The following is a 20,607-nucleotide window of genomic DNA, read 5'->3' on the forward strand; positions in this document are numbered from 1 at the left end:
GCGCTAACACTAACAGAGCTGCCACCAATCCTTGATCCTTGATTGGATTTTGATATAAGGAGACCAGAGAGGTGGATGGGTTTAGGTCGATATAAAACAGGCAGGAATTTGCCTTTTATAGTGAAATTACTGTTGATGGATCACATGTTTACGTCCTGAGAGTTGGTCCTTCTCTGTCATCTGCCTCTAATGATCTCTTGTCTGCTCCTCTCTCTCAGGATCAACTGGCTGCAGACATGTACAATTTCTTCTCAAAGGAAGGGGACTATGCCTGCTACTACGTAATGGTGAATCAGAGTGTGTGTGGGAATGTTCATAGCTTTTTGGTGACTGGTGAACAGTTTGTTTGGTTTGTTGTTCCTCTCATTGTTGACTGACTCTCTTTCTTTTTCTCTCTTTTTCTCTCTTTTTCTCTCCTTTCGCTCGCTCTCCTTTTCTCTCGCTCGCTCGCTCTCCTTTTCTCTCGCTCGCTCGCTCTCCTTTTCTCTTGCTCGCTCTCCTTTTCTCTTGCTCGCTCGCTCCTTTTCTCTTGCTCGCTCCTTCTCTCGCTCGCTCTCCTTTTCGCTCGCTCCTTTTCTCTCGCTCGTTCGCTCGCACGCTCTCCTTTTCGCTCGCTCGCTCTCCTTTTCTCTCGCTTGCTCGCTCTCCTTTTCTCTCGCTCGCTCGCTCTCCTTTTCTCTCGCTCGCTCTCCTTTTCTCTCGCTTGCTCTCCTTTTCTCTCGCTCGAACACTCTCCTTTTCTCTCTCTCTCCCTCCTCCACACTGTTCTGTTGTGTTCCCAGCTCTTAGAGGCCCAAGCTGATTACCATAGAAAGTCTCTGATTGTCCTCGAGAGTGTCCTGCCAACCATACAAGCACAGCAAGGTACACTATACTGCTCCCCCCAAAACCCCTCTCGTAGCCAGGTGCAGTACAGCCCAGTTCCCCTCTCGTAGCCAGGTGCAGTACAGCCCAGTTCCGCTCTCGTAGCCGGTGCAGTACAGCCCAGTTCCCCTCTCGTAGCCAGGTGCAGTACAGCCCAGTTCCCCTCTCGTAGCCAGGTGCAGTACAGCCCAGTTCCCCTCTCGTAGCCAGGTGCAGTACAGCCCAGTTCCCCTCTCGTAGCCAGGTGCAGTACAGCCCAGTTCCCCTCTCGTAGCCAGTGCAAGTACAGCCCAGTTCCCCTCTCGTAGCCAGGTGCAGTACAGCCCAGTTCCCCTCTCGTAGCCAGGTGCAGTACAGCCCAGTTCCCCTCTCCCTGTGCTGGTTGAAGTTGCCCAGAAGTTATCCTCCTCCATCCTGTCCTACTCCCCTCTAAAATCCCTCTCAGCGAGATACAGACCAGTCCTCACCTCCTCCTTCTAAAAACCTCTTTCTATTTCTCGTCACAGGCTCTTTTTTCCTTCAGACCCATAAAGGTTTAACTGAGCGTGACACAGGAACTCTGTCCATTAGTACCGTGATGATATTGTTGGGTCAGGCTAAAGTCTTAAGTTACCATCTAGGTCTAGGCCAGGTATCCCAAGCTGGGGCACGCGCAATGCCATCGGTTGTACGCCAAATAAAAATGTGATTCACATTGATTTTATTTATTGTATTTTATTTTCAAACAGTCCATTTATATATTCCAACGGGGCTATAGATTTGGGTGAGGTTTTTTCTCGCCTGAGTAGCCTCGTTTCACTGCCAAAAATCAAATTAAACCATRTAGTGTTCAGTGAAATAACCACACAATGTCAAATACAGGTAGCCTCGTCAAATCATTCACATCCAATCACATTAACCATTACTCTCTCGTGGGAATTCCGCTAATGGTCTGTATGTAGCCAAACGTAGCTGCTGCTCATGTTGGTATCTGTACTGATGGCGTAAAAGCCATGACAGGGAGACATAGTGGAGTGGTAACGCGCGTGCAAGCAGTTGCTCCCGGTGCAGCATCCACCGGGAGGCTCTTGCTGTCAAGGGAATGCCCGACAGCTTGAAAGACGTTTTGGACAGTACAGTGAAACTGGTTAACTTTGTTAAAGCAAGGCCCCTGAACTCTCAAGTATTTTCTGCATTATGCAATGATATGGGCAGCGACCATGTAACGCTTTTACAACATACAGAAGTGCGCTGGTTATCAAGGGGCAAAGTATTGACACGTTRTTTTTTTTAAATTGAGAGACTAGCTTAATGTTTTCTTTACTCACCATAATTTTCACTTTCAGCTTCTCACACGACTGGCCTATCTGGGTGATGTTTTCTCGCCTGAATGATCTGAATCTAGGATTACAGGGACTCTCCGCAACTATATTCAATGTGCGGGACATATTGAGGCTATAATTAAGAAGTTGGAGCTCTTCTCTGTCTGCATTAACAAGGACAACACACAGGTCTTTCCATCATTGTATGATTTTTTGTGTGCAAATGAACTCAAGCTTACGGACAATGTCAAATGTGATATAGTGAGTTGGGTGCGCAATTACGCAGGTACTTTCCCAAAACAGATGATACAAACTGGATTCGTTATCCCTTTCATGCCCTGCCTCCAGTCCACTTATCGATATCTGAACAAGAGAGCCACATCGAAATTGCAACAAGCMGTTCTGTGAAAATGTTATTTAATCAGAAGCCACTGGCAGATTTCTGGATTGGGCTGCGCTCAGAGTATCCTGCCTTGGCAAATCGCGCTATTAAGACACTGATGCACATTGCAACCACGTACCTACACTACCGTTCAAAAGTTTGGGGTCACTTAAAAATGTCCTTGTTTTTGAAAGAAAAGCTATTTTTTTTGTCAATTTTAAAATAACATCAAATTGATCAGAAATACAGTGTAGACATTGTTAATGTAAATGATTATTGTATCTGGAAACGGCTGATTTTTTTTAATGGAATATCTATATAGGCGTACAGAGGCCCATTATCAGCAACCATCACTCCTGTGTTCCAATGGTACGTTGTGTTAGCTAATCCAAGTTTATAATTTTAAAAGGCTAATTGATCATTAGAAAACCATTTTGCAATTATGTTAGCACAGCTGAATTAAAGAAGCAATAAAACTGGCCTTCTTTAGACTAGTTGAGTATCTGGAGCATCAGCATTTGTGGGTTCGATTACAGACTCAAAATGGCCAGAAACAAATACCTTTCTTCTGAAACTTGTCAGTCTATTCTTGTTCTGAGAAATGAAGGCTATTCCATGCGAGAAATTGCCAAGAAACTGAAGATCTCGTACAATGCTGTGCACTACTCCCTTCACAGAACAGCGCAAACTGGCTCTAACCGGAATAGAAAGAGGAGTGGGAGGCCCCAGTGCACAACTGAGCAAGAGGACAAGTACATTAGAGTGTCTAGTTTGAGAAACAGACGCCTCACAAGTCCTCAACTGGCAGCTTCATTAAATAGTACCCGCAAAACACCAGCCTCAACGTCAACAGTGAAGAGGCGACTCCGGCATGCTGGCCTTCTAGGCAGAAGTTGTATACAAGCAACTCYATCCAGACCATTCCGCACGTTCTGAAGTTGGAACGGCGTTTCTAGCATAAAGGCTGTAGGAGGAGTAGGCGGCGGAATAAGAAGAAGTATGTTGAATATCTAAGCTGGGGCTGCTGCCACTATCCCCACCAGTAAATGTAGTGTGTAGTGTGTCAGGCTTACAATGATGGCAAAAAACAACATTTGAGAGTGCGCTAACCCTGGTGCTAGAGTGGGTACGCAGCTGGAGGTTGAATGTTTGAAAGGGTACAGGCCTATAAAAAGTTTGGGAACCACTGGTCTAGGCTATTGTCACCCTGCCTGCATAGTCTACAGCTGCTTGCATCTTGTTTATTTGTTAGACCACTTCAATCACTTATAACTAACTATATTAAAGTGGCACATCAACCATCTCTCGGTTGAAGTATTTGCTTATTTTTACTAAATGATGTCTGAAGGCATCTGGCAGGCTGTGTCATGTAGGTTATTGCTTATTGTTCCTGTAGGACTGAAAATGATTGCAGGGAAGGCATTCATTTAGCTGTTTCCACTCTTTTTAGTATGGGCTCTCTCRCCCGCTTTCTCTCCCTTTCCCTCTGTGTTCTGCAGGCTGGTTTTTCTCCAGTAAACAAGAGTGTGGTCTAAATCAACCCTTCTCTCCCAGCATGTGGTTTATGATGACTCAAACATTCCACACATCAGATCTACCTGGGCTTTCCTTTCCACTGAGTGCACAGAAACTCCCCAACACAGCCATGGATGGAAACAATGCGGTTATTATTTACAGATATATCTATTGGAGGAGTGAGTGACTGATGGTTGGCCAGAGGGGACGTTGTTGACCTAGAAATCTACCATTCCCAGCCTCCTAACCTCTCATCCACAGTCATCCTACCGCCCTCTCTTTCTGCAGACCCGTAACAACTTTAGTTTTGTTATCCCCATGCTAACAGTGCTACCACTCTCTCTCTCTCCCGTCAGACTCGTGGACAGAGAAGCCAGCGTTTGGGACGGGGCTGGAGGAGCATCTGAAGAGGAGCAGCAGAGAGATCGCTCTGCCCTTAGAGGCCTGCATCATGATGCTGCTGGAGACTGGCATGAAGGAGGAGGTAGGGAGAAAGGGGTGGATGGATTGAAGCATTGGGGGAGCGAGGTAGAGGGGGAGAAAGTGAAGGGGGATCATAGTTTAGGACAAAGCAATTGAAATATGGATGCGTGAATTAAATAATACAAGGATGAATGAAATGGAATGAATCCATGCGGAAACGTTTTGTGGAAAGGGCCCAAACATGAAACGTAAAATGCACTTAAAACCTCTTAAATGTAATCTACATAATGTGGTAGACTGCATTCAGTTTGCTGAGTAGAGTGTTGGAGGCTATTTTGTAAGTGACATCTCCGAAGTCAAGGATCGGTAGGATAGTCAGTTTTTCGAGGGTATGTTTGGCGGCGTGAGTGAAGGAGGCTTTGTTGCGAAATATGAATACCGATTCTAGATTAAACTTTGGATTGGAGATGTTTAATGAGTCTGGAAGTAGAGTTCACAGTCTAGCCAGACACCTAGGTATTTGTAGTTGTCCACATATTCTAAGTCAGAACCGTCCAGAGTAGTGATGCTAGTCGGGCGGGCGGGGGGCGGGTGCGGGTGCGGGAAGCGATCGGTTGAAAAGCATGCATTTGGTTTTACTAGCGTTTTAAGAGCAGTTGGAGGCCACGGAAGGAGTGTTGTATGGCATTGAAGCTTGTTTGGAGGTTTGTTAACACAGTGTCCGAAGAAGGGKCAGATGTTTACAGAATGGTGTCGTCTGCGTAGAGGTGGATCAGGGAATCACCCACAGCAAGAGCGACATCGTTGATATATACAGAGAACATTTTAGAAAGAGAGGGTCCCAGAGGTCGACCGATTATGATTTTTCAACGCCGATACCGGTTGTTGGAGGACCAAAAAAAGCCGATACCGATTAATCGGCCAATTTTTTCAATGTATTTGTAATAATGACAATTACAARAATACTGAATTAAAACTTATTTTAACTTAATATAATACATCAATAAAATCTATTTAGCCTCAAATAAATAATTAAACATGTTCAATTTGGTTTAAATAATGCAAAAACAAAGTGATGGAGAAGAAAGTAAAAGTGCAATATGTGCCATGTAAGAAAGCTAACATTTAAGTTCCTTGCTCAGAACATGAGAACATATGAAAGCTGGTGGTTCCTTTTAACATGAGTCTTCACTATTCCCAGGTAAGAAGCTTTAGGTTGTAGTTATTATAGGAATTATAGGACTATTTCTCTCTATACGATTTGTATTTCATATACCTTTGACTATTGGATGTTCTTATAGGCACTTTAGTATTGCCAGTGTAAGAGTATAGCTTCCATCCCTCTCCTCGCCGCTACCTGGGCTCGAACCAGGAACACATCGACAACAGCCACCCTCGAAGCAGCGTTACCCATGCAGAGCAAGGGGAACAACTACTCCAAGTCTCAGAGCGAGTGACGTTTGAAACGCTATTAGCGCGCACCCCGCTAACTAGCTAGCCATTTCACATCGGTTACACCAGCCTAATCTRGGGAGTTGATAGGCTTGAAGTCATAAACAGCGCAATGCTTGAAGCATTGCGAAGAGCTGCTGACAAAACGCACGAAAGTGCTGTTTGAATGAATGCTTACGAGCCTGCTGGTGCCTACCATTGCTCAGTCAGACTGCTCTATCAAATCATAGACTTAATTATAACATAATAACACACAGAAATACGAGCCTTAGGTCATTAATATGGTCGAATCCGGAAACTATCATCTCGAAAACAAAACGTTTATTCTTTCAGTGAAATACGGAACCATTCCGTATTTGATCTAACGGGTGGCATCCATAAGTCTAAATATTCCTGTTACATTGCACAACCTTCAATGTTATGTCATAATTACGTAAAATTCTGGCAAATTAGTTCGCAATGAACCAGGCGGCACAAACTGTTGCACATACCCTGACTCTGCGTGCAATGAACGCAAGAGAAGTGACACAATTTCACCCGGTCTCTTATACACATCTAGATGTGTATAAGAGACAGATTATATGCAACGCATGACACGCTAGGACTAGTAATATCATCAACCATGTGTAGTTATAACTTGTGATTATGATTGATTGTTTTTTATAAGATAAGTTTAATGCTAGCTAGCAACTTACCTTGGCTTCTTACTGTATTCGCGTAACAGGCGGGCTCCTCGTAAGGCAGGTGGTTAGAGCGTTAAACTAGTTAACCGTAAGGTTGCAAGATTGAATCCCTGAGCTGACAAGGTAAAAATCTGTCGTTCTGACCCTGAACAAGGCAGTTAACCCACCGTTCTTAGGCCGTCATTGAAAATAAGAATGTGTTCTTAACTGACTTGCCTAGTTAAATAAAGGTGTAAATAAAAAATAAAAAAATCGGCTAAATCGGCGTCCAAAATTACCGATTTCCGATTGTTATGAAAACTTGAAATCGTCCCTAATTAATTGGCCATTCCGATTAATCGGTCGACCTCTAGTTCCGATTGTCTAGCCCAGCTGATTTGTACGGGTTCAGGTTTTGCAGCTCTTTCAGAACATCTGCTATCTGGATTTGGGTGAAGGAGAAGCTGGGGAGGCTTGGGCAAGTAGCTACGGAGCTGTTGGCTGGGGTTGGGGTAGCCAGGAGGAAAGCATGGCCAGCCGTAGAGAAATGCTTATTGAAATTCTTGATTATCATGGATTTATTGGTGGTGACATTGTTTCCTAGCCTCAGATGGACTTTAGACTTTAGTGTCCCAGAACTTTTTGGAGTTTGTGCTACAGGATTCAAATTTCTGTTTGAAAAAGCTAGCCTTTGCTTTCCTAACTGACTGCGTGTATTGGTTCCTGACTTCCCTGAAAAGTTGCATATCACGGGGACTATTTGATGCTAGTGCAGTCCGCCACAGGAAGTTTTTGTGCTGATCGAGGGCAGTCAGGTCTGGAGTGAACCACGGGCTACATCTGTTCCTGGTTCTACATTTTTTGAAAGGGGCATGCTTATTTAAGATGGTGAGGAAATTACTTTTAAAGAACGACCAGGCATCCTCTACTGACGGGATGAGGTCAATATCCTTCCAGGATACCCGGGCCAGGTCGATTAGAAAGGCCTGCTCGCTGAAGTGTTTTAGGGAGCGTTTGACAATGATGAGGGGTGGTCGTTTGACCGCGGACCCATAGTGGATGCAGGCAATGAGGCAGTGATTGAAAACAGCAGAGGTGTATTTGGAGGGGAAGTTGGTCAGGATAATATCTGAGGGTGCCCATGTTTACGGATTTAGAGTTGTTCCTTGATGATTTGTGTGAGATTGAGGGCATCTAGCTTAGATTGTTAGATCTAAAAGGTTTAAGAACTGGCCATAAACATATTTGATCCCATACATTTTGAAATGTTAACAAACATGAAGAGACATGGGCCGAAAACATTCAAATCTGCTGCGACCTTCTCTGAGTTCTTTCCACTTGTAAGAAATGCTTTAAAGTCCAGAAGTTGTGGGGGGAGCTGGAAAGTTCCCTGTCAGAAGTATTACAATGTAAATGTACTTTTAATKCGTCTGTCTGCATATTTCAAGACATGGCATGTGGGGATGTAGTGAGATACCCAATGGGCTGGACTATTCTCTTCTCATCACTCATCTTGAAAAAACGTATACTAAAAACTTGGAAATCAATCAATCCGCCCTCATTAACACAATGGGAAAATCTAATGATTTATTATTGAATTAGCATGGGCGACTGAGAAACACATTGGTACAATGTAAGGCCAAGTGGCCAACAATAATGCAGGCACTAGGGATGGGGGCGTGAGCATGCTGGTCTGGGCAGAGGAGATGTAGTCATTGTTTGTCTGTAAGTTGTTAGTCTAAATTTGTACAGTGCATTCGGAAAGTATCCAGACCCCTAGACTTTTTCCACAATTTGTTACGTTACAGCCTCATTCTAAAATTGATGACATTTTTTTCCCCCTCATCAATCTACACACAATACCCCATAATGACAGTGAAAACAGGTTTTTAGACATTTCTGCAAATAATTTMAAAAATACCTTATTTACATAAGTATTCAGACCCTTTGCCATGAGACTCAAAATTGAGCTCAGGTGCATCATGTTTCCATTGATCGTCGGTGAGATTTTTCTACAACTTGATTGGAGTCGACCTGTGGTAAAAATTKAATTGATTGGACATGATTTGGAAAGGCGCACACCTGTCTATACAAGGTTCCACAGTTGACAGTGCATGTCAGAACTCCGAGACAGGATTGTGTGCAAAAAAAGAAAGCTATATATTATTACAAAAAGAAATGTCAGCAATTATACTGTAATTCCGAATGATCATGCTATGCGTGTTGTTTGCTGGCACGGTTCTAAATCAACTGTGTTTAGTTCTCACCATATTGTGTTCCCATTCATTCTATGTGTGAACACAGAACATAGCCTGTGGTGAGAGGAGGGACTGTTTGGGTGGGAGAGAGTAGAGGTTTTGTTTGAGTGTGAATTGATGTTTATGTTTTGTGTGTGTGTGTGAGGAGAAGCTTTATGTGTGTGATTGCATGAGAGAGGTCAGTGTGTTTGCGTTTGTATGAGAGTGAGTACAGAGTGTCTGTACTGATTAATCCCTGTCTGTCTCATCCATCCTGTCTGTGTGTTGTACCAGGGCCTCTTCAGGATCGCAGCAGGGACCTCAAAACTGAAGAAGCTCAAGGCTGCTCTGGACTGTTCCACCTCACAGCTGGAGGAGTTCTACTCGGACCCCCACGCTGTCGCTGGTACGATCCTAACCCCCACTCACATATTATACATGTTTTATACATGTTTCAGGAAGTGTTTTCAAGTAATGTAACTGAAATGATTGTCAGACCATTGCTCACATAAGTCCTTTCATTCCAGGAGCCCTGAAGTCTTACCTGAGAGAACTACCTGAACCTCTGATGAGCTTCCAGCTTTACGACGAGTGGATTCAGGCGTCTAGGTAAGCCACCACCACACTGCATTCAATAGCAGACATCCATTCAATAGCAGACATACTGTAGCTGTAAAAGGAACCAAGGAAAGTAAAGGAGAAGTAGTAGAAATGAAAAGTCAAAAAGGAGTGAAATGATGGCAACCATGAAACAGATTGTCCCTCTGTGTCTCTCCCCAGTGTTCCAGAGCCAGACAAGCGACTGCAGGCCCTCTGGGTTGTGTGTGATCAATTACCAAAGAACAACAAAGCCAACCTAAGGTGGGTAACAGATAAAATTTGATTTGATTTGATTTAGATGGACTGGTTCACACAACTTGTGTGTAATATGTTACCCTTTTTCTTAACAGCTAACATTTGCCTTACCTGTGCCTGTCTCTGTGTCCTGTGTTGTAGGTATCTGGTGAAGTTCCTGTCCAAGCTGGCRCAGGACAGTGAGGTCAACAAGATGACCCCTAGCAACATCGCTATTGTACTGGGACCAAACCTGCTGTGGGCCAAAATGGAGGGGTGAGAAAGAAGGAGAGGAAAGGGGAGAGAGGGGAGGAGAGATGGGGAGTACTCACTATTCAAACTGAAAAACTAAAGTTTGTGTTCACAAATTGGTGTCATAATCCCGGTGTCAAAATCATATAGTGTTTGTCTGTAATAGGGGTGTCAAACTGATTCCCTGGTGGGCCTAGTGTCTGCTGGTTTTTCCTTTCAATTAAGACCTAGACAACCAGGTGTGGGGAGTTCCTTACTAATTAGTGAGGAACGACAACCTGCAGACACTCGGCCGTCCGTGGAATGAGTTTGACACCATGTCTGCTCTCCTGTGTGTGCCTGCAGCACTCTAGCTGAGATGGCTGCTGCTACCTCTGTTCACGTGGTGACCATCATAGAACCCATCATACAACACGCTGACTGGTTCTTCCCTGAGGGTATGTACATATGACCTTTGACCCTTCCACTTTGACTGGGTCCTCAAAAGGGAGGTCATTGGTCTCCTTTCTATGTCAGTGGTATAAATCTGATTCCTAGGCTACTGAAAAAAATGGATCTGTTGTTTTCTTTAAAATGGCCCCTAAAGGAATTCTGCTTGCCTATTGTCCCCGTGTGCACAGATGTGGAGTTTAATGTATCAGGGATGTTTGCCATGCCCACCCCTCCTTCCAACCACATCAACCACTCTATGGAGTACGACTGTTCCACCATCGAGAGGAAGAGGCCTGGTAGCATGGTGGGGCCAGAGAACGATACCCTTCGCAAGGACAGGTAACCACAGCACCCCATCACTAGTAGCTCATTCCCTCTACTTTGGACTGCTGTGGGGTGAAAGGTCAAAGACCGGTCCTGTACCTGCCAGTGCTCTGAGCAGAGGATATCATGCTACTTAAATCGAAAGGATTTTCACTTTTAGAACTCAATAATAATTAATTTACACTTTGAATGTTTGGTTTGATTGGTAGCTCTGCTGATTATCACTACTTACATGGGGGCTTTTTGAAGCTTATTTCTGGATGTTTAGTACTATAGGCGTCTTTGTAACTTTAGACAACAATCTACTTAACATGCCTTTTTCTCTGTTTGGTGTGGACTACCTCTCACTCTCTTTTTCTCTCTTATTTTCACTCTCTCCCCCTACTCTGGGACTTAGTGATTCTGTCCTGTGGGTGTCTTTCTCAACATGCCTCTGCTGTCCTCTCCCCTCTCTCTAGTTCTGCTAACAAACTGTCGGACCATAACACCATCCCCCGTAGAGGCAGCAACACGTTAGGTAGAAAGCAGCATGTTTCACCCGCCTTCCTGCCCCCCTTACCCCCGGTGGAGTCCCCAGGGCCTGGGCAGGTCATGGGGTGTGTGGCCGAGCTCCAGGCCCCGCCGGAGGGCATGGCGTTGGAGGGCTGCCAGCCTAGCCTGGCACTGGGTATGGCTGCCCTGGTGGCAGCGCAGCAGCTTCTAGCTACTACCACGGAGGGTCTCAGGTAAGGGCGTGGGTGTGTAGTGCACTGGGGAGCACAGACACGCATGCCACTCCACTGCATGATAAGAAAACACACTTTTGACTGCAATCTTTGATGATGATTTGTTGATAAGGCGTGTGTGCGCTGTTTATGGTGATGCCACTGCTCTTGTACAAATATATACGTTTTATGTTCATTCTAATTCAGAAAATCTATTTCAAACATATTTTATTTGAGTGGAAAATGACTGGTATGGGTACCAGTCTGTTTAGCTAACATTCCACTTCTTGTACTCTGTCATATGCCAAAGTTTAGCATGACAGGAGTGGAATACTAGCTAAACAGACTGGTACCCATACTAGAAAATCTCACTCACGCCTTTCTGACTCAACTTTTCCTTTCACTGTCTAACTGCATTTTCCTCAAACTACTAACAAATAATCATTATAATAACACTGTGGGTACATCTCAGTTCAGACCACTGGCTCTGTACAACAATGGCTGCTGTGAGCCAGCCATCCTCAGAGGTCCCTCACGCCTCTGCTCTCACACTAGAACACATGAATCAGCAGAAAACTGTTGAACAAAGCTCTGTCCTCGGAAATGTTGTTTGGCCATTACTTCTGTCCTCTCATTGAGCTTATGTAACTTTTTGAAGGATGTTTTTGAATCAATTTATGAAAGGATTCTATTCAATGTCAGTTCCAGACTGTTCTATTGGTTAGAATATAGAAGGTAAACCAAAGAAACAGCCCAGTGCAGTTAAGGAGAAAAAGCTCACTCAACATTTTTTACATTTCATGGTGGATATCTTCAGAGCTCCACACTAATATCTGGGTGCTGTACTTACAATGGTGACCTCTGTCTGTTAAGCAACCCAAAGCGTGACCCCACCTCCACCCAGACCCTCCATCAGAGGAACGGTTCAGGAGGGGGCAACCCGGGCACAGCCAGCCCAGCAGGAGGAGGTGGAGCAGGGGGACAGCTGGGAGTGGTAGGCCCTGGGGCCGGATCCATGGGGCCCAGTCCACACATGATGCGCAGAGGTTACTCACTCCTTAAAGCAATTCCGCTCACCTTTATTAGGTTGTTAGACATTTATTTGTAGCTATATGCATATGGTATCATGAGGAAATTTGAATAAAGAACCTATTCTGTTCTTTTTCATTAGTAAGTCTTATTACAAGGTCATTTGCACTGGTAGTTATATTGTTACATTTTGACAGATTTAAAAGCATGCTACACTGGATGCCTCACCTTTGCAGAGTGTGAGATGCACCTATTCATTTGAATGAAACCTGGGTGTAAGCAACGCGGTTCCGGGAGAGGCCCGCTCTGGTTCTATTTTTTAAGAATTTAACGCGTGCCTCATGCCCAAGAACACTACATAAAGTGTCTTGGGCTCTGCTCAGGCCGGCTATAGTTACGGGTCCAGTGTAGCAGATAGAAACCCGCCGTTTCTGTGACACCCCAGTGTAGCTCCCRTGTTAGACATAGACATGCAATTTCAGGTAGCCTCAAATATATGTAGACACAAGATATTTTCTGAAGTCAACCTCTCTCTACTATCCAGGTACAAAGAAGCCAGCCCCTGCCCCTCCCAAGCTGCCCAACCCCCCTTCAGGCCAGCCCAGTAACCTCACCAACTACAACCCCTCCTCGGGCCAGTTCCTCAACCCCTCCCCCAGACCCCTCTCTTCCTCAAGCCACTCCCCTACCTCCCCCACCCTGCCCACATCCCAGCCCTCCTCCACCCCCCGCCGCCACTCAACCAGCCCTCCATCCAGGCCCCCAACCACCCACCCCACAGCCCCCCACACCTCACAGGTCAGCCCCCCGTCCCAACCCAGGGCCCTCAGCCATCCCACAGGAGACAACCCGGGGGCGGAATATTCTCCAACAGACACCCCCACCCCGCCTGACACACCTCCACCCTCCACCGTCCCCCAGGACATACCCAGTGCCCATCCTGCCTCCACCTTGCCCTTCCAGTCAGGCTCCCTCCCCCGACCACGCCCCGTCCCCAAACCCAGAAACAGGCCCAACATTCCTCCGCCACCTCAGCCCCCCACACAGGGAAATGATACCAACGGGATCTGCAGCACCGCCTACAAAATCATGGGTGAGTCCGGTCAAGTGATGCTTTATTTTCCCATGAAAYGAGATTAATTTGGTTGTTGGTAACACGCCACAGTAGGACATTAACAACAAATTCTAAAAACCGACACAGAACTGACACACTATATATAGAAAGTATGTGGACACCCCTTCAAATTAGTGGATTCGGCTATTTCAACCACACCCGTTGCTGACAGGTGTGTAAAATCGAGCTCACAGCCATGCAATCTCCATAGACAAACATTGGCAGTGGAATGGCCTGCTCTGAAGAGCTCAGTGACTTTCAACGTGGCACCGTCATAGGATGCCACCTTTCCAACAAGTCAAAGTTCTGCCCTGCTAGAGCTACCCCGGACAACTGTAAGTGCTGTTATTCTGAAGTGGAAACATCTAGGACCAACAACGGCTCAGCCGCGAAGTGGTAGGCCACACAAGCTCACAGAAGGGGACCGTAGCYCTTAAAAATCGTCTGTCCTTGGTTGCAACACTCACTAAGAAGTTCCAAACTGCCTCTGAAAGCAACGTCAGCACAGTAACTGTTAGTTGGAAAATTCATTAAATGGTTTTCCATGGCCGAGCAGCTGTACACAAGCCTAAGTTCACCATATGCAATGCTAAGCGTCGGCTGGAGTGGTGTAAAGCTTTCCGCCTTTGGACTCTGGAGCAGTGGAAGCGTGTTCTCTGGAGTGATGAATCACGCTTCACCATCTGGTAGTCTGACGGACGAATCTGAGTTTGGCCGTTGACAGGAGAACGCTACTTYKCCCAATGCATAGTGCCAACTGTAAAGTTTYGTGGAGGAGGAATGGTCTGTGGCTGTTTTTCATGGTTTGGGGAAGGCTCCTTAGTTCCAGTGAAGGGAAATGTTAAATCCTACAGCATACAATGACATGTTAGACAATTCTGTGCTTCCAACTTTGTGGCAACAGTTTGGGGAAGGCCCTTTCTTGTTTCAGCATGACAATGCCCCTGTGCACCAAGCAAGGTCCTTACAGAAATGGTTTGTGGAAGAACTTGACTGGCCTGCACAGAGCCCTGACCTCAACTCCTTCGAATACCTTTGGGATGAATTGGAAGGCAGACTGCGAGCCAGGCCTAATCTCCCAACATCAGTGCCCGACCTCACTAATGCTCTTGTGGCTGAATGGAAGTAAGTCCCTGCAGCAATGTCCTAACATCTAGTGGGTATCCTTCCCAGAAGAGTGGAGGCTGTTATAGCAGCAAAGGGGGGACCAACTCCATATTAATGCCCAMGATTTTGGAATGAGATGTTCGACGAGCAGTTGTCTATGTACTTTTGGTCATATCACAACAATCTCTTCTTTCAGTTTATAGTATTGGTTCAGTACTTCCTTCTCACTTGTGTATTTTACTCCAGTGTTGACAGTACATTGACAATGTTTTATCTAAAAGTCCTGTGTCCACAGGTTAAGGAGCATTTATGAAAGAGGTTTGTCAGGACTTGTATTTTGCAGCTGCTGCACGCCATCCGTTTCTGCATTACTCCATTACCACAACATACTTTTAGAAACCTACGACTTGTGCCTGCTTTTCTAATAGATGTTTTATCATCGATCCCATTGGCCATGAACCATCATGACATTCAACCTTCATTATTAAATCATTTAAATGTCAGTAACATTTTGATGTGGGGTTTTCAAAGGACATCTCTAATGGTTTGTKTCTAAATGATGAGAGGATACCAGAAACTGAAAACCGATTTCATTCATGGAATTGGCAGAATATTACCTTTTTTGTTTTTAAATTTGATTGATTCTCAGTATGTCTTTTGCAAACCCTTCAATTGCATTTGTTCTCCCTCTGGAAATGTATTTTCTTTTTTTCAATTAATACAAGTCATTGTCATCTTGATTAGAAGACTGAAGTTGAAGCTGTACTATTGTACATAAATAAACATCAACATCAGAATATTATTCTAGCATGATCAGACCATTTAGAGGGAAGTTCTATGGACAAAAATACATTTGGCCATATATTGCCTGAATTGATGCGATAGCTATAAATAGAACGCTACTTTTGTAACTATTGTGCACCACCGTTTTTGTATTATTATCCTTTTTAACTACTAATACTAGTTTGATGGTTGTAACCATCAATTGGCCCATTAACAGTCACCCAGATAAGCAAACTTATTTAATTTCAAACTGAATTTCTCTTTTATAGGCAACTTATCGCAATGAATGATATCAGTAAAACAAAAGCCTGTGAAAACTGATCGGTACGGTCGGTGTCGATTTAGTTTTCGGTTTATCTTCCCAGCTCTACTATAACCTGTCTTGTCTTGGTGTTTTAGTGTGGCAACCCCACCGCATCAGGTTTTAGTGTTCCGGTATGCATGGGACAGGATTGTGTTTACAAGTTGCATGCCTTGGATGCATTTGAAGCATGAGGCTCTCTTCAACTCAACAGTTCTGAGCAGAATAGTGATGACAGCAGCAATGTGGTTTTCAATAGAGAAATGTCTGCTTTCTATTCCTTTATGATGGAATGTGGATAGCATTCACGTGACTCTGTTTCAAAAGAAATCTGTGGTTCGGCATCCTCTCTGATATGCTGCCACTTAACGATACTTGATGATTTACTGCTATTTTCCTTTTTTGAACTTGACGCCAATGGAAAATGGTAAACAATGGTAGTAGATTTCAAAGGTTGACGTCACTGTTTGGATGTCAGGTCCTTCAGATTGAGGATGTGACAGTCTGTACTGGAGGTTGAATTAGCATTTTGCTTGTCTCTCGTTATGCACGTCAACCATGCTTGCCAAAACGTACTAACATTGAACACATATTTTCAAGTGACTTTTTGATGATTTTAATATCAGCTATTTAGTTTTCCCCTTCAGGAATTTCTATTCATTGACTTCTTAGTACTTTGACTTTGTTAATCCACAATATTTAGCTGAAGTCAGATTCAGTGTCTCATTTTCTACAATCACTCAACTACTACAGCTTAACAGACTTTACTCCTCAGTCAGCTGGAGCAGTAACATTTCACTCTCTCTGTCCTGTCCAGACCCAGCGCTGTCTCTCAAAGGGTTGACCCGAGCCTTCGTCCCTGAGTTTGCTGTGGACCAGCAGCCAGTGACCGCCCCCTCCATGGCCCCCATGACATCCGTGCCTCAGCCCAAAGACTCAGACCTGGACACAGAGAGTACCATCCTATAATGAAGAGGGCTTGGCTCTCTCTCCGCTCCATCTCCGCTCCAGGCGTGGGTAGAAGTTGACCCTAACCACAGATCCAGGGTCAGATAGTAGTTTCATCCCCTAATGGATAACTATACGACTAGGTGTAGGGAGATTTGGTCCTAGATCTGTGGTTAGTGGTAACTTCTACCGCAGGCTCCCCTCAGCCCACCACAACTCTGCTGCTCTCTGCCAACTCCACCTCCGTGTCCACCACACACTAACTTACCCACCATCATTACCACCTTGGTCCGCTCCACCTCAGCCTTGTTACAGCTACTACTATATACAATCAACTCAACAGCCTTGATTAAAGCTGAATAAAGTTTTTGCAATGAAAACGGTATGTTTTTGCATGGGCTGGTGACACCTGAAGGGACTGGTAGTAGTAAGTGGGTTGTTAACAGTGGACTGACAGACTTTGATTTTGGTGTGAGGTTGTTGATTATGATGGCCTTAGAACTGAAGAATACTATTTGTAAATGTAAAGCACAGGAAATGTGGGTAAAAGTAGAACCCCCCCCCCCKAAAAAAAGAACTGTTGCTGAAAGTGTAGCTTGTGACTGCAGGTTTCCAGTCGTCTCAAACACTTTGACCTTTTTATCCCTGTTTTGTATGAAAACTATCCTTTGCTCTGTATTTATTTCCAAAAACGCATTCCCTGTGGCTTAAGTTAAAAATCATGCCGTTTTCTGAATCGTGCCTTACTGGTTACATAACTTGTTGTAGCAGTGTTAGGTCAATAGACTGTATATGCTGAGCCTCTTGGATTGTAGGGGCCTTCCTAACCTTCTGTGTTTACTCTGATGTTGTTGGGGCATTAAAGTGACAGTTCCAGTATAAGTGAATGGTGGAAAGGGCGGTTTTAAGCGCTTCTACTATAGCTACTTTGTCATCTGTCTAGTGAATCACTTCAACAGTTGATATTGAACCAAGTCTAAACCCCACAAGTGCTTGCTTTCCAGTGAACAGGTTTCTATATGGAAGATCATTCTGCTATCTTTCCCACGGAGCTGGGTTTTACACACAAACTGATGTAACAACCTAGTAGTGAGGTGGTGTTGGATTTACTATACTTTTTTTCTGTGTTGCTTTTCCTTTAATATAATGCAGGGTTGTGCTCCTAGAGAACCTGAATGGTACCAACTAAAGGGCACATTTCTGAACGCTTCAGTTGCCCTGAACACATGTTCAGTAATTGTACTGCTTTTCAGAAACGATCATCATCCATATAGTCTTACTGAGATTCCCCCCTTCTCTCTTTTTCATTTAACTTGCTGCCTTATCCTTCTGCAGAAAGAGCACCTTGTTTGGAGGCTCTGAAAGACTAACAAGCCATTAAACTAGAAATGTTAAAGCTGCATTTTAAGCTCAGTTTTGTATGCAGACTGTTGAGCTAAAACAAGAAATACATCAAAAGGCAAATGAATGCTTGGTTATACTCCCTGTCTGAATAAAAGAAAGTATATGAAGAAAAAGTTGAAATGGTTGTTAGTCATGGCTTGATCACACACACATGCTCATACACACTCATACATGCAGATACACAGTAAGAAAATGCTTTATTTAGTGTTACTGATGGGAGGACGATTGTCTAGTAGTCATTTCTTCATTCTCCTGCTACCAGTAAAGTCTGCGGTGTGTCGGCCACACGATTTCTAAAATAATACAACATTTATTTTGATGATTTTGATTCCAGACAGGTCTACATTCAATCCGGATCGCGGAAGATCTGCGCTATAGTGTGATTTACATTTAAAGGCAATGTTACTGCATTCACGGTAAATACTGCATATGTCAGCTCAATCGGCAATTACCTTTAAATTTCAATCGCGCTATAATGCGGATCTAGCCCTAGATAAAACGCACACAAAGCAATTACCGGAATCCATGAGGATGTTGGTAGCCTTGGTGTAGGTTTGTAGGAAGGTGGATGGGGAGTGCAGCACTGTACTCTGACAGAGGTAGATGACTGTATCCTCCTCTAACCGCAGAGCCTGCTCCTGATCATCCTGGCCTGAACCGCTACCCTGTAACACACACACACTGAACAGCTACCCTATAACACACACACACACTGAACAGCTACCATGTAACACACACACACACACACTGAACAGCTACCCTATAGATTTGAACACACACACACTGAACAGCTACCCTATAGAACAGCACACACACAGGCTGAACAGCTACCCTATAGACAGGCACCATCACAGGCTGAATCAGCTACCCTATAAGAACAGCACACAGACACTGAACGCTACCCTATAGTTAACACACAACACACACACTGAACAGCTACCCTAATAACACACACACACTGAACAGCTACCCTATAGAACACACACACACAACACGAACAGCTACCTATAACACACACACACACACACTGAACAGCTACCCTATAACACACACACACACGAACAGCTACCCTTAACACAACACACACACTGAACAGCTACCCTATAACACACACACAGACACATACTGAACAGCTACCTATAAACCACACAACACACAATAGAAGCTACCCTATAGTTTGAACAACACACACAGCACGAAGCCAGCTACCTATGAACAGCCCCCACAGAACCCGGAACAGGCCTACCGCTATAGAACAACACACACACACACTGAACAGCTACTCTATAGAACAGCACACACACTGAACAGCTACCCTATAACACACACACACACACACACTGAACAGCTACCCTCTAGAACAGCACACACACACACTGAACAGCTACCCTATAAAACAGCGCACACACACTGAACAGCTACCCTATAGAACAGCGCACACACACTGAACAGCTGGAACCCTCAAACAACTTGGGACATCGAAGTCAGTTCCACTACATTTTTTCATTGTTTGATTGACTGATTTAGACCTGGGACACCAGCCTCCCGAGTGGCGCAGCGTTCTAAGTCGTCACTACAGACCTGGGTTTAATCCCAGGCTGTGTCACAACTGTCCATGACCGGGAGTCCCATAGGGTGGCGCACAATTGGCCCAGCGTCGTCCAGGTAAGGGGAGGGTTTGGTCGAGGGGCCTTTACTTGGCTCATCGCGCTCTAGCGACTCCTTGTGGCGGGCCAGGCACCTGCAGGCTGACTACGGTAGTCAGTTGAACGGTGTTTCCTCCAACACATTGGTGCAGCTGGCTTCCAGGTTAAGCTGGCGAGTGTTAAGAAAGGTGGCTTGGCGGGTTATGTTTCGGAGGACGCATGACTCGACCTTCGCCTCTCTCGACCCCATTGGGGAGTTGCAGTGATGAGACAAGATCGAAATTGGGGAGAAAAAGGGGGTCAAATACAACAACAAAAAAATCATATGGTAAGAGTTGAATACCCCTGCTATAGAGCAACATAACACACACTGATCAGCTACCCTATAGAGCAGGGGTGTGCAATTCCAGTCCTCGAGAGCCTGATTGGTGTCACAACAACACACCTGACTCCAATAATCACCTAATCATGATCTTCAGTTTAGAATGCAAGTTGATTAATCAGCTGTGTTTGCTAGGGATGGAGAAAAAGTGTGACCCCAATCAGGCCCCGAGGACTGGAGTAGCCCACCCCTGCTATAGAGCAACATAACACGCACTGAACAGCTACCCTATAGAACAACACACACTGAACAGCTACCCTATAGAACAACACACACTGAACAGCTACCCTATAGAACAACACACACACTGAACAAATACTCTATAGAACCACATAAACACCAACAGGCTTGACACTCCTCTCATGTGGAGGGCTTTGTATCAAATCAAAATACCTTACAAAGGAAAGGATGGATTTGTCTTAAGACTGGCATGTACAGACATGCAACAAAGATGTGGACATTCACCACCAACAGTGTTAAGCATCTCCTTTACCCTGCGTTTGAGTAGACA

At 44.7% G+C, this 20,607-nt stretch overlaps 1 protein-coding gene across 1 annotated transcript in view; it reads left to right on the top strand.

Annotated features, from left to right (window-relative positions):
* LOC111978197 (rho GTPase-activating protein 17-like) overlaps positions 1-18,188 on the top strand; it is a 47,456-nt gene extending 29,268 nt beyond the window's left edge. The window contains 15 exon segments of the mRNA XM_024008114.2: positions 219-287; positions 783-864; positions 4,419-4,546; positions 9,131-9,242; positions 9,364-9,445; positions 9,617-9,697; positions 9,833-9,946; positions 10,268-10,359; positions 10,543-10,693; positions 11,137-11,403; positions 12,256-12,428; positions 12,956-13,147; positions 13,150-13,199; positions 13,201-13,504; positions 16,534-18,188. Coding sequence (XP_023863882.2) covers positions 219-287; positions 783-864; positions 4,419-4,546; positions 9,131-9,242; positions 9,364-9,445; positions 9,617-9,697; positions 9,833-9,946; positions 10,268-10,359; positions 10,543-10,693; positions 11,137-11,403; positions 12,256-12,428; positions 12,956-13,147; positions 13,150-13,199; positions 13,201-13,504; positions 16,534-16,685 — 2,049 coding nt within the window. The 3' untranslated portion in view covers positions 16,686-18,188.
* The last annotated feature ends 2,419 nt before the right edge of the window (positions 18,189-20,607 follow it).

This window comes from Salvelinus sp. IW2-2015, linkage group LG18, assembly GCF_002910315.2.
Source record: "Salvelinus sp. IW2-2015 linkage group LG18, ASM291031v2, whole genome shotgun sequence".
NCBI classification, from domain to species: Eukaryota; Metazoa; Chordata; class Actinopteri; order Salmoniformes; family Salmonidae; genus Salvelinus; species Salvelinus sp. IW2-2015.